Source organism: Strigops habroptila, chromosome 1 (assembly GCF_004027225.2).
Source record: "Strigops habroptila isolate Jane chromosome 1, bStrHab1.2.pri, whole genome shotgun sequence".
In the NCBI taxonomy this organism is placed as follows: Eukaryota; Metazoa; Chordata; class Aves; order Psittaciformes; family Psittacidae; genus Strigops; species Strigops habroptila.
The window spans coordinates 20,710,055-20,723,187 of NC_044277.2; the positions used below are offsets into that span (position 1 = coordinate 20,710,055).

At 36.9% G+C, this 13,133-nt stretch overlaps 1 protein-coding gene and 1 long non-coding RNA gene across 18 annotated transcripts in view; both read left to right on the forward strand.

Moving 5' to 3' along the window:
- UBR5 (ubiquitin protein ligase E3 component n-recognin 5) overlaps positions 1–13,133 on the forward strand; it is an 85,708-nt gene that overhangs the window by 49,729 nt on the left and 22,846 nt on the right. For 12 of the 17 annotated variants that reach the window (XM_030495533.1, XM_030494404.2, XM_030494746.2 and 9 more), the window contains 13 exons: positions 1,433–1,576; positions 1,671–1,782; positions 1,988–2,142; positions 3,073–3,270; positions 4,373–4,583; positions 5,216–5,260; positions 7,764–7,890; positions 9,260–9,411; positions 9,807–9,902; positions 10,343–10,466; positions 10,792–10,889; positions 11,765–11,913; positions 12,358–12,449. In XM_030495533.1, coding sequence (XP_030351393.1) covers positions 1,433–1,576; positions 1,671–1,782; positions 1,988–2,142; positions 3,073–3,270; positions 4,373–4,583; positions 5,216–5,260; positions 7,764–7,890; positions 9,260–9,411; positions 9,807–9,902; positions 10,343–10,466; positions 10,792–10,889; positions 11,765–11,913; positions 12,358–12,449 — 1,703 coding nt within the window. The remainder of the gene's footprint in view (positions 1–1,432; positions 1,577–1,670; positions 1,783–1,987; positions 2,143–3,072; positions 3,271–4,372; positions 4,584–5,215; positions 5,261–7,763; positions 7,891–9,259; positions 9,412–9,806; positions 9,903–10,342; positions 10,467–10,791; positions 10,890–11,764; positions 11,914–12,357; positions 12,450–13,133) is intronic. The other 5 variants (XM_030495094.2, XM_030495265.2, XM_030495359.2 and 2 more) reach the window with 3 other exon arrangements.
- LOC115612038 lies at positions 7,902–9,010 on the forward strand. The gene is made up of 2 exons (XR_003992867.1): positions 7,902–8,204; positions 8,238–9,010. It is a non-coding gene; the product is annotated as an uncharacterized LOC115612038 (long non-coding RNA).

Genomic DNA, 13,133 nt, shown 5'->3' on the forward strand with positions numbered 1-13,133 from the left:
TGTAGCCAAAAACACTCTAAAATGTATCTTGCATTTTGGGAAAAAAACCCCTTTAAACTTCCATTTTGTTGCTTAATTTTCATTCGTTTGATTCAATTCTTTTAGTTTAGTGCTCATAAGGCAAACATTGTGTATAGAGTTCTGTAAAATGCTTGTTTCTAATTGATGAAACTTTTGCATTAGTAATATGAACAGTGTAAGTACACTAGTTCTGTAAGCTAAAGTGTTGAAATCCTTTAGACTCTTGCATTTTATTTTTGTTGATGTGTTTTTCAGTGAATTCAGACTTACATAATTTCAATTGAAGAAGCAGCTTACTTATCTTCCTGAGTTCCAGCCCATCATACCACATCTCTGCTTTGGAGCTTTTTATGTACAATTGCTATCAAATGTTTCACTCAGGCTGGTAGTTGGTTGCTACATCAACGGATAGTTTTGTTTTCTTTCTGTGCAACAGCCAATAGCCATAGTAGTAACTCTGTAGTTAAAGAACTGCATTTTAGTTACCTTTTGAAGAGGTGAATTTCTTCTCAGCCAAATCTAAATAAACATATTTTCCACTTTTTAAAGCTGCATTATTTTATTTTTGAACCATAAAATGGGAAAGAAAAATATTTGGCATGTGGATTTTGAAAGAATCATCACAGAGTTCCAGCACTTTAAAAACTGTCAGCATTTATTTGAACATGTGAAAAGTGATGCAAGTGATACAGTAAGAGCAGACAGAAAGTATGTAGAAGAAAACTTGTAGTAATGGAGATAGGATGTGTTAAATATTTGGGGATTGTGCCTTTTCTTAAGGTGTGTTTCTTCACCCCACCCCCAATTATAAATTTGAAACTTAGCAAACGAGCTTTCATACCTCCTGCAGGAGGTTGACCATTTACAATCTTTTGTTTGCAGAAGCAGCCCAAGTTTATAAAGCTTTTGTAACAACATTAAAGAAAGCCAAATTTCTACATGTCAGACTAGAAGCTGTGGTTGAATTGTCGGCATGTGATTTCAAACTTGCAAGTTAGTCTGATTACCTTAAAAATACCTAAATGTACCTTGATTAAATTTTTTTACAAAAACATTATTTTTCTGTAGTGTTGTCTGGCAAGTCTCAATAGAACTCTTGCCCTTCTAGTGTCTAGATCAGAGTTAATGTTCATGAATCTTTTGAGCAGCTCTGAAGTTTGAATATTTTGGGTAGTATTCTTACAGCTGTTGGTGATTCTCTACTACTTGTATGAGGGACTCTGCTACTAGAGTGAATTTTCAGCATATAGAGAGCAAGTGCTTTGACTCAATCCACAATAATCTTTGTTACTAATATTTTCATATTTGTTTTTTCTTTTCCTGATAAAGGTCTGGTTTATTTTGCAGCAAATCAACCAAATCTGTTTCTGTTCAAAGCTTTTGCTAAAACTGTAATGTGTTCTGCTTGTAGGTGCTAAAAGTGGATGGTGCTTACGTTGCAGTGAAATTTCCAGGCACTTCCAGTAATGCGAACTGTCAGAGCAGTTCTAATTCAGATCCTGATCCTTCTTCTCTTCTCCAAGACTGCAGGCTGCTCAGAATAGATGAGCTGCAGGTATGGCTTTGTGAAACACTGAAAAGGTTTGGGTATTTTGAAATGTCAGCTCCATTAGTTTAATTACATCTTAAAACTTCACATATGTTTTCAGGTTGTAAAAACTGGTGGAACTCCAAAAGTTCCTGACTGTTTTCAAAGGACACCTAAAAAGCTGTGTATTCCTGAAAAAACAGAGATCCTAGCAGTAAATGTAGATTCAAAAGGTAAGTAGGACTTACCCTGTAAGATACTTTTTTGGAACCTTTGTTACCTGTTTCTCTTCCTAGTGGAAAACAACTACTGTCAAACTAACATAAGCTGTTGTTTCCATTGATACTGGTAATTCCTTAAGAGTGCTTTAGTTAGGAGTTCTTTTACTGGATGCCATCAGTAAAAGACATTAACTCTTTTCTTCGTGTATCTTTGAAGGAGTGCATGCTGTTCTGAAAACTGGGAACTGGGTTCGATACTGCATATTTGACCTTGCCACAGGAAAGGCTGAACAGGAAAATAATTTCCCTACTAGCAGCATTGCATTCCTGGGTCAGAATGAGAGAAGTGTTGCTATTTTTACAGCTGGACAGGTTTGTGGTTTTGTATCTCAATCATTTAACCTCACTGCACTTCACTTCCGTCATCTTTGAATGGGATGGTACAGCCTTTTGTAAGGCTTTTCCAAAGACTGGCAAAGAAATAGTTCTTCAGATGGGTTATGAAAAGACTTGCTGCTACCATTAATATTTCGAAGGTCTGAGGGGAAAGCAGTCTTAACTCACTTAAGCGCTTTTAAAAATCTCACTCAAATCCTACCTTGAATACAAAGTAAAAAAGGGGGAAAAACTTGACAGTAGTTCCTGTGTTAGTGTAAACTTATTGTCTAGCTATATTTTGGAATTGGGTCAGATGAAAATCCACTCTTCAGAATAAATAGAAATGTTAACAAAAAAAAAAAATTGTATTTGATACTAAAAATGATATGTCAAGGCTTTGTGCAACTCTTTCTACTAGCTAATGTTAAGTGCCTTATTTTATCTGATTATATAACTTGATTACACTGTGCAGACCTTCATGGGGAAGGCTGAGAAAAAATACCAGAACTGTTTTAGTAACTTCAGCAAATGTGATACATTTTGCTTAGAATAGTCAAAGGAAACATTTTTGGCAAAAGAACTGAAATTGAATGTTTCATTTTAATATATTCAACTTTCTCTGAAGCATTTAAGTAAACTAAAAGTATAGCTAATATGTGTTTCATTGGCAATGTTTCGTCATGAATATAAAGCATAAGGAAATACTTATAGTAGTATTTAGTACGTTAAGCACATTTCAGGCATTTGAGAAAGGGAATGTGGTATCTTATTCTGCCACTTGTCATGATAGGGGACAATGATCTAAATGAGAATTTGGGGTTAACTGTTGTCATTATTGGCAGTCAGGCAGAACTGGACCTTTTGGGAAGGATAATATTTATAAATTGTGGAGACTTAATGATAAAACTTTTTTTCCAAATGTAGGAATCTCCTATTATTCTTAGAGATGGAAATGGTACAATCTATCCAATGGCAAAAGATTGTATGGGTGGGATACGAGACCCTGACTGGCTTGATCTTCCACCTATTAGTAGTCTTGGAATGGGTGTTCATTCCTTAACAAATCTTCCTGCTAACTCGACCATCAAAAAGAAAGCTGCTATTATCATTATGGCTGTTGAGGTAAAGTATTTTCTTTACTACAGAACTATGTACTTTTTTTCCTGTTGCGTTTATAAAGTTATGTGGAAAGCAACTTTGTGTTTAGATACTGATTTGTAATTTCACTATTTCAAAAGAAACTAATTTCAACAGAAGATTCTCTTAGAAACCTGAAAGTACAAATATATTTCTGTAGTAAAGTGAAAGATCCCTTTTGGGGGTGCATGGCTTCTGTATCAGGCTTTTAACTAGTAATATTTTTTTAGGCATTGCTTTTAAAACTGTTGTCTTTGTATGTTTACTACCAGTGTACAATTTTGTTTGTTTTATGAGTGCATATTTTTTTTCTGATGGATCCAACAACTTGTTTTCTTTTGAATCTTATATTTGGACCATACATTAGGAAATTAAGTCAAGCAAAGATATTCCGTCCTCGTCCCCCCTTGAATCACCTGTAGAGTTCTGTACTCACCTGTGGTACTGTATGAATAGTTCTGCTATGAATTTATATATCATACTTGTATAAAACCACGAGTAATTTGGTGCGGTTAGATCTGCTGTGTGCTGTGCTGCCACCAGGAGGTACTGTGTACCTGTTAGACTGAGATTGATTTCACAGAGGAGCATTCCATCATTGTAGAAAAGCTTGTTGTACATGGGGTGAGCCTCTCAGACCTTCAGCAACTTCCATTTGCGCACTTCTCAGCATGTATATCACTTGTTTAAAACAAATATGTAGGAGCTAGTTAATGTAGACCCCTCAGTTTTTTTCAGTTGTACCACTTTTCCTGTTATGAGTAGCCATGAAATAGAAGTTATCTATCTTAAGAACCCAGCTCTGAAGCCAGAGGCATACTTTTGTGAGCCTGATAGCTTCTGCTGCTTAAGCCTCTTCTTTCTTTTGACTTGTCTGTGCCTGAATGCATGCTGTTTTCTGTTTTTATCAGTGCTATAGTTGAGATGATGCGTATTCTCAACAGTTCCTGTACTGACTTCCAGCCAGTGTCCTAGATTTAGACCTTGCTATTAATTCCAAAACCAGAAAACTAGAAGTACTTAGGAAAGTTGTGTGTCTGCCTTTTGTATTTTAAATTGTTAAAATGCTTTATTCTTTCGAGTACAGAAACAAACTTTAATGCAGCACATTCTCCGATGTGACTATGAGGCTTGCAGACAATACCTGATGAATCTTGAACAAGCAGTTGTCTTGGATCAGAATCCACAAATGCTGCAGACATTCCTTGGCCATAGATGCGATGGAAACCGCAATATTCTGCATGCTTGTGTATCTGTGTGCTTTCCAACCAGCAACAAAGAAACTAAAGAGGAAGAGGGTGAGCTCAACAATATCATGAAAATATTTTGAAAATAAACTTTTTATACATTTTCAAGAACATCCGAATAAAGGCTGCACTCTTCCTATACAGGTGTCTTAAAATTTAGGACCTAAAATGTGTCCTAGCCTTTTAAAGGTGCTGAGACAGCATTGTTATTACTCTCGTAAGGATTTGTAAGAAGTGACTAGTTAAGAATACCAAGCTGTTTGTATCGATTCTAAAAGACAAACTTTTCACATCCATGTGTTGATTATAGATGGAAACAAGTGTTTTTCCACCTTTCTGTGACTAGTATCCCTGTTATTTCACTAACAAGCTTTTAAGAGAAACAGTATTTAATATTTTTCAAATTTTATAGTATGTGTTAATGCCTTCAGTAAGAAATGCTACTTGCAGTTGACGTGTATTAAGAAATGTGAAGGAATGGCCTTCTGTTAATGCCACTTACTGACACAGTTTAAAAATGTGTATTAAATACTGATATGTAAGAAGTATGCTAACAGAACAAGGTTGCTAAGTCAAGCACTCAAAAATTAGGAAATGCCAGAATGAAGTTTACCCCTGTGCTATGCATGGGTGTGCGTTGTGAAATGGTCTTTAATTACACCGTCATACTATTTTTTCCACAGGACTACCTCATTCAGTGCACAAGATGGACGGTGCTCACCGAATGGGTAGCTATTCAATATTTCTTTTTATCCTCATCATTCAGTGTGTGGCCCCATTCCTTATTTATTGCACACCATACAAACCCTGGACTGAATAATGAATGAACTTCCTTGTGGGATTTTTGTATGGTGCTGTCATTGAATTTTAGTCATTTATAGACCTTAATTGTTCCTCATAACCCTGTTTATAAAATGGGGGTAATGCTGCAGCTTTCTCATCTCTTGCTTGAATTTTTATTATAGCTTGAAGTTTTTATGTATTCAAAGCTATTAACTAATTTTGAAGGTTCTGTTTGAGAAGCCTAGGGCCTGATCTAATTTTTTTGAGTAGGTGTTATTTCAAAACATTTTGTTCTACAGCTGGATTACTGGTAGTTTTAGTTGTTCTGTGAATGTTAATTATTTCTGTGAGTTGGGCACCTTTCTGGTGTCCAGAAATGAGTAAAATGTATCATGATCATCTGCTGTAAAAACTTGTTTCACAAAGTTCTGTGTACTGTTAGATGTGACAGAAGTAGGTTCCAGTTCTCCAAAGTGGTGTTCAGTGGCATTAAACAGAAGACAGTGCTTCTCCCTCTACTCGCCAAGCTGTTGCTGCCTTACTACACGGCTTTCAAAATGTTGCAGCAAATAAGGCATAAACAGCTTGCTCATTGTACAACCCTTCATCTTTAGTGTGTCGTCCATCCTGTGCACTGATTGAGGCAGGGGTCTTGTTGTGGGGGCAAACAAACCTCCTTCTTCCCACCAAAAATCCCAACCTAAACCAACCAAACAAAACCTGAGAAAGATTATTTTACTATAAGCACGCAAGGAAGCAGAAATAAGGATGCATGGGCAAACTTAATCTGACTTTTCCTAATTTGAGTGCTTGTCTTTGCAACCTTGACATTTTTTCAGTAACTTCATTTGGATGTAATTTAACTTTCTGAAAAATGAAAAATGTGAACCTGATAGACTTCTAACACCCCTCTGCCTCTCTCTTCCCCTCACAAAAATTGTTTTAAAGGGGAATTCATATCTTTAGAGTCAAGTCACATCCACCTTCCACTGTAACTGTTAGCAATGGATATTAGGACAAGCTTATTTTCTGTGGATCATCTGGAGGGCAGTGGTGATTAATGTTACTGTCTGTAAGTTGTACAGCCATCTGTTAAACTGTAAAAGAAGTTTGATTTAGGAGTTAAGGCTTCAATTGCAGACTCTGGATATGATGTTCCTTAACAATTACAGAACATATTGCACCTTCCCAGCTAGTACCTGCCTGAGATTCTTCACTCTTCTTCATATAGATGCCTCGTTAAGTGCCAGAAGGGGAATATTATGGGCAGGAATGAGCTTTTTCATTCTCGGATCCTGTGCCTAGTTTTGCCATAGCTCCTGCAGTGCTGGATAAAAGAATTGCAGGAAAAGTGGCCCCAGACCTGCAAAGCTGCTCTGTTTATCTCTGATTTAGTATCTCCTCAGTCTTGCCAGTAGAGAGGATCTTGGAAAAGACAGGTTCAAAAGAAAGGTCCAAAGCATGTGAAATCATTAAAGAGTTATGATACTAAATTTCAGATAATTGTACTGAACACATACAAACTGAGGGGTTTTTCTAGAGAACTGGGACAAGTTTCACTAGGGAACAGAACAGCAAATTACCCTTAAAGCCCGGGCATTTACAACAGATGGGTCTCCAAAAATGAACAGTAATTTCATGGGCGGAACTGCGAAAATTCAGCTGCAGTTTACTGTGGGATCAAGGACAGGTGAAATCTCTTTGTTGCAGAGAACAGATGTATTGCTTTGTATTGCTAGAGGGATCACCCTCAAGAGCCATGACCCCCTGTTTGAGGGCTCCAGAAGTACTGTGTGATCACATTAAGTGGCTGCTTTAAGTTGTACTGTAACTGTGCAACTAGGCAATTTTTCTATATTCTGTATAGCACTTGGCACAATTCAGTCATGATGTCATGGTGCTTAGAGGTTTAGATGTTGGAAGACATACTCGTTTTTTCTGATACTGATTGTGCTACCTTATTATACTTGTAACACAGTTTTCCTAAGCATGCTCATAAGTAGAGTATCTTACAAGCTCACGACTTCGCGTTGTTGTCCATAGCTGCTCATTGTGAAGTGTGGGGAGGGTATTTTTTGTGGTGTTCTGGGTATTTTTTTGGTTGACAATACTTTTGAAGCCTTGACTTAGGAAGTGTCTGGAATCAGCTATGTGAGAGGTCTTTGTCTCCTGCTGATACTGAAAACTGAAAGCTTATTCTGGAATTTGAATACCTTGAGTTTCCTTCCGTGATGGCCTTTTAGAAACCAAACCCAGTCAGAATTATGGTTAAGCTTGTCCAAAATAAAAATTTGTATATGAGCCTACTCTGTCCCTCTAAAAAAAGAATAGATTAATAAAAATAATGCAGGGAAGATTTTATGATTAGTGATGTTTCATACTTTATAGTCCTTCCTTATAATTTTCCCAAGAGAAATGTTGGCACTAACACTTTTCCTAATCTTTCAGAAGCAGAGCGCTCTGAAAGGAACACATTTGCGGAAAGGCTCTCAGCTGTGGAAGCTATTGCAAATGCCATCTCCGTGGTGTCAAGCAATGGGCCAGGAAATCGGGCAGGATCATCAAGCAGCAGAAGGTAAACTGACTAATGCTTTATTCTTGTTTTCCTTATGCTAATTTCCATATTAATTACCAATCTCATTAATTCTTTCCTTCAGTCTAGTTTAACAATGGGCTCTATTGCTAGTTTCAAGTCAGATTTCACTTCTTCAAGTACCAAACTAGAGTTCTAGTGGGTTTTTGAAGCCGTTTCTGGTGTGAAAACTAATGGTAGGATATTTCTAAACTAATTCTATTTTCTGTAGTTGGGGCATTGTCTCCTCAGTTGTGAAGTGGAAATGCTCCTCCCTGTGGGGAAAGGGAATTTGAGGATAAGCTCTAGTGTCTAGTGTTCTTTACCAAGGGAACTAAATTTTATTGCAGAAGTACTATAATAGTGCCCAGGCTTTCGCTTTTAAGAGAATTTCTTAGAGGTGGTCTCTTACACAGGTAAAGAATATTGAGATCAACATAACGCCAGTGGGGAAGAACTTAAGCTGATGCTTTCTGCCCTAAGTAATTATTGTTCTAGTGGGAGTCCTTTGTATCCAAGTGGCTCTAAAGGATAGGTTTCTGACCATGACAGAATCCTAATTTCTGATGGCATTTATGTTCATGTTCTTCTTTCCATGATGGTAACTGAGTGGTGCTCTCTGTGAGGGAATTTGATGGTTATCTGTACTGAGTTCTAGTTAGTTCAGAGAACTCTGGATGAGGGCATAGTACAATTTTTTCACTTAGCTCTGTAGTCAAAGCAATTGGCATGAAATGATGTCGTTATCCTTCCAAAGCTACAGTTCTCATCCCCATGATCTTTTTGATATGGGAGGTAAGGGCGAGGATTGAAACTTCCCTCTCCAGTTCTGTAGGAGACATTACTCTTAAGAGGAAGTGCATTAAAACAGTAACAAAAACCAAAACTACCTTTATGTTTGTACATCTTTGTATCATACTGGGTTCTTTGGCTCCTACCTCACTCCTACTACCTTTCCCTCGAGGAAGACGATACAGCATTTCTTGAAATTGTTTACTGGCTGTCCTCAGTAAAGTAGTGTTTCACGTTGAAGAACTTTAAACAAATAACTCCTTTCAGAAATTTATTCTCTTTTTCAAGACCCATTTCTATTCTTTCATTAACCTCTTCTTGCAGTGAGATTTAAAAAACCCAGGAGCAGCAAGAGCCAATCCTTGCACAAGTTTAACACCCTAGCAATGAGTTTGGAGTAAAAAGAATGTCAAATAGAAGTAATAATGCCACTCTGCTGCTGCTCTTTATTATTCTTTATGCTGAAGAAAAATGGAGATAAGAGGAGTTTGGTTTCCTTTTTCAGTGTGAAATTCTGTGTTAAAATGTTCTAATTAAAAATACAATCTCATTTTCATTTATACCTTGGTTCTGCATTTAGTTTGAGATTAAGGGAAATGATGAGAAGATCCTTGAGAGCTGCTGGATTGGGCAGACATGAAGCTGGTGCTTCATCAAGTGATCACCAGGACCCAGTTTCTCCACCAATAGCTCCTCCCAGCTGGGTTCCAGATCCTCCTGCAATGGATCCGGGTAAGTCTGCTCATGTATCACATTAAGACTGTAGAATGAAAGATTTAATAAAGGCAACGATGGCTTTTAAGTTGAATCACTTAGATTTCAGCGTGAAAGTGAAATACCTTATGTCATTGAAGTAGCAAGAGGTCATTGAGGTAGCTTTGAGAGTTTACTGAAGACTTAACAGCTGGTTTTAAATCCAGTATGTGTCTTTCTAATGCTGGTGTCAAACTTCTGCAAAGTGTGTTTTGTAACACTGAGTTACATTACTAATCTAGGAATGTGGCCATCTGTAGGAAGTGCCAATTAAATACAGAAAACCTGCAGTGTGCTAGACATTGCAGAAAGAGCATGTTGTTAGGGATGTTTTTATGTATTGATATACATCCTGCTGTTCTGTTTACTGAAAGATGGTGACATTGATTTTATCCTGGCCCCCGCTGTGGGATCTCTTACCACAGCAGCGACTGGCACCGGCCAAGGACCTAGCACCTCCACGATACCAGGTGAGGACATACTGCTTCTCTGACTATGCTTTGGAAGGAAAATGATCTCAAAAGCTGTTTTTGCCTGCACAGACTTCCTGCATATGAAAATGCCTCTTATCAGAACAAGATTGGATTGAAGCAGAATTTCACAAGTGTGCAGAAAGTAAATGAAGCACCATGCTGTGTTTTATGTAAAAACTATTTTTACCTTGGGAATGGGAAATATGTAAAAATATGGTAATCAGTATGGAATTGGGATTACTGTCTGTATTTCAGAATGTAATTTGGAACTGAAATTTATATTACTTCAGTGAAATGTTGCTGAAACTGGCAAGCCATTGACTAGTCAAGCTATTGATTAATTACCCCAGTGAAACATTGAATTGTTTGCTTTTAGTAAGTAGTCATTTTTTGAGGAAAAACTGTTTCTCTGCAATTTTTCTTTTTTCTCATTACAGGTCCTTCTACCGAACCATCTGTAGTGGAATCAAAGGATCGGAAGGCAAATGCTCATTTCATACTGAAATTACTATGTGATAGTGTTGTTTTACAACCTTATCTTCGAGAGTTGCTGTCAGCTAAGTAAGGATTTTCATATGAATTCTCACTATCCTTTGTAATGTTATACCGCCTGAAATTTATTACATAGAAGCCTTTTAAAAAAGGTTATTTAAAGGTGCATTAGTTAAATTGGAGAATGTTGGACTACTGGCTGTATTTGTGTCCTACCATCCCTTAACAATAGGTCTATTTCACAGAAATAAAACATATAAAAGAGTGCTTATTTACTCTGTAGTTTTTCTGTTTGCACGAGATTAGCAGTGCTAAGTTTTCATGTTTTTATTTCCTACCTCTTGTTAGAACAAAAAAATTCAGTGTGTTTTAACTTGTCTGTTTTTATCCCTAGGGATGCAAGAGGCATGACACCATTTATGTCAGCAGTTAGCGGCCGGGCATATCCTGCTGCAATTACAATTCTAGAAACTGCACAGAAAATTGCTAAAGGTACACCAGTTTCAGTAATTATTAGCCTGTGCTTTCCTTCTGAAGTTTGGCATTTGTGCAGATTCATTATTAACAGTGCTTTTTTGAGTATGAAATTACATGTGCTTGAGCAAGAGGTGATGGTAGTAAACACCTCTTACCAAGACACTGTATATTGCTGCATGTTTTTGAAATCTGCCTCTTATGGAGTATCTTCCTCTTTTGCAGTGTGTATATTAAAATAGATTTCTACGAATATTATTGCTTTTGTGCTCTTCCTAGTGTTTTCAGCATTTCGTTGATTTACAAACATCAGTGGATTATGGTACTGCTTTTCAGTAGCTCAAAGGTATCACCTGGAACTTTTCTTTGAATTGGAAAAAATATATGATAAAGCACTATGCCAAGTTAGATTCTGTTCTTGATAAGACTTCTGTACAAACAGGTTTTGTGACTCTCTTTCAATGTTGGTATCTAACTGTTTAAGAGAAATATGTGAAGTTGGACTTAGGGAGAAACTTGAGCAGATTAGAACTGTGGTGTGACAAGGCCTATAGAACTGTGGGTATTCCTTATAAGAATATTGCCCGTAAATTACTTTTTAATACTTCAAAATGGTAGTCCACTGAATTGGTTAGAATGTCAGTGAATTTAAAAGTGGGGAAGAGTTGGTGGTTGTATTTTTCAGTCAGGAATTTGAAGCAGCATCTATAAGAAATACCTGTAACATGACAAGCAGAAAGCTTTCTCAGACAACTGTGGCAGAGATGTTACTCGAAGTTCTAATTCTGTAGGGGATTTTGTAATGGCAAATGTCTGTACAGTATGGGTTCTGTTGGTGGGGTGTTGTTATTTTGGGGGTGGTTTTTAACACTGGCATTCTACTGTTCTTTTAGCTGAAGCAACTTCCAGCGAAAAAGAAGATGATGTGTTTATGGGAATGGTTTGTCCTTCTGGTACAAATCCAGATGACTCTCCTTTGTATGTTTTGTGTTGTAATGACACATGCAGTTTTACGTGGACTGGTGCAGAACATATTAACCAAGTAAGGCTTTTTGTTGGGTTTGTTGTGTTTTGGGTTTTTTTTCCCCTTAAGTAAATAGGAATGTGTTTCAACCATGTATTGTGTTAGTCTGCTAATCTGATTTTCAGATTACTAAAGTCGCATTGTTTTAGTCTGGTATAATTATTGCCTTCCCTAATTGCTTTGTACTCGCAAAGCTGGCTGCGTTGGTCAGAGTATGGCTCTTTATGGGTGTGGCTTTTCCCCTCTGGCTAACTTTGGCAAAAGTTTTTATGGAAACAGCTTTTTGAAAACACTGAATATTCAAACTAACACCAAAGTTTCACTTTCTGGAATTAACTTAATTCTAAGTGAAGGTATCAGTTTGAACAAGTGTTTTTTTCATTGTAACTTCGAATGCTGTGAGATTGCAAGTGCTGCAGGGAGAAAACTGTGTAACGTTTTTGGTAATTTTTTTTTTTTTAGGATATATTTGAATGCCGAACATGTGGCCTATTAGAATCACTTTGTTGTTGCACAGAATGTGCAAGGGTCTGTCACAAAGGACATGACTGCAAGTAAGTATTGTATTCTGTTTCTTATAATTAAATCAATATTTTGTTTCATCTGTTTACTGATAGTTAATTTTTTTCCCTTGGTTGAAGTGTTCAGATATTTGAGAACAGAAGATGAATAAAATATTTAAAATATCTTCCTTCTGCTCTGCAAGGTTTGTTTTATGGGTTAGAACGGAAAAAGTAATCTGAAGCTGTCTTCTACTTTTCACTTTGTAGAATTTAGAGTAAATGGGTAGTTCTAATTCTCAAGGTGCTTTATATTCTGAGAATAATATATTTAAATAATATCATGTTTTAATTTTGGGTGTCTCCAAGAGATTTCTTGAAGGCAGTGAATCTTAATAGGTCGTTTTTGTAAACTTTTAGAAAGAAGTGTAGCATATTGACCTCCAAGATCAACTGTAATAAAGGGAAAAGTGAGTAGGCAGTCAAATGAACAGTCAAGAAGTCTCCGATCAACCTGACCAAAGCTTTGAAGCTGCAGAGGTTCTGTGGCACTGGTAGAACGTGTAAATGTTACAGCATTAATATCCTTGCTATAATAAGCTAACAGATACAATTATAACAGTGTTGTTACAATTCTCAGTGTTGTAACAATTACTGAGATTTTACTGCATGTCATGAAGATTGGCAACTTTCTTGGCTGGAAGGCTATTTTGGGGAAGAATAAATGGTCTTGGATGT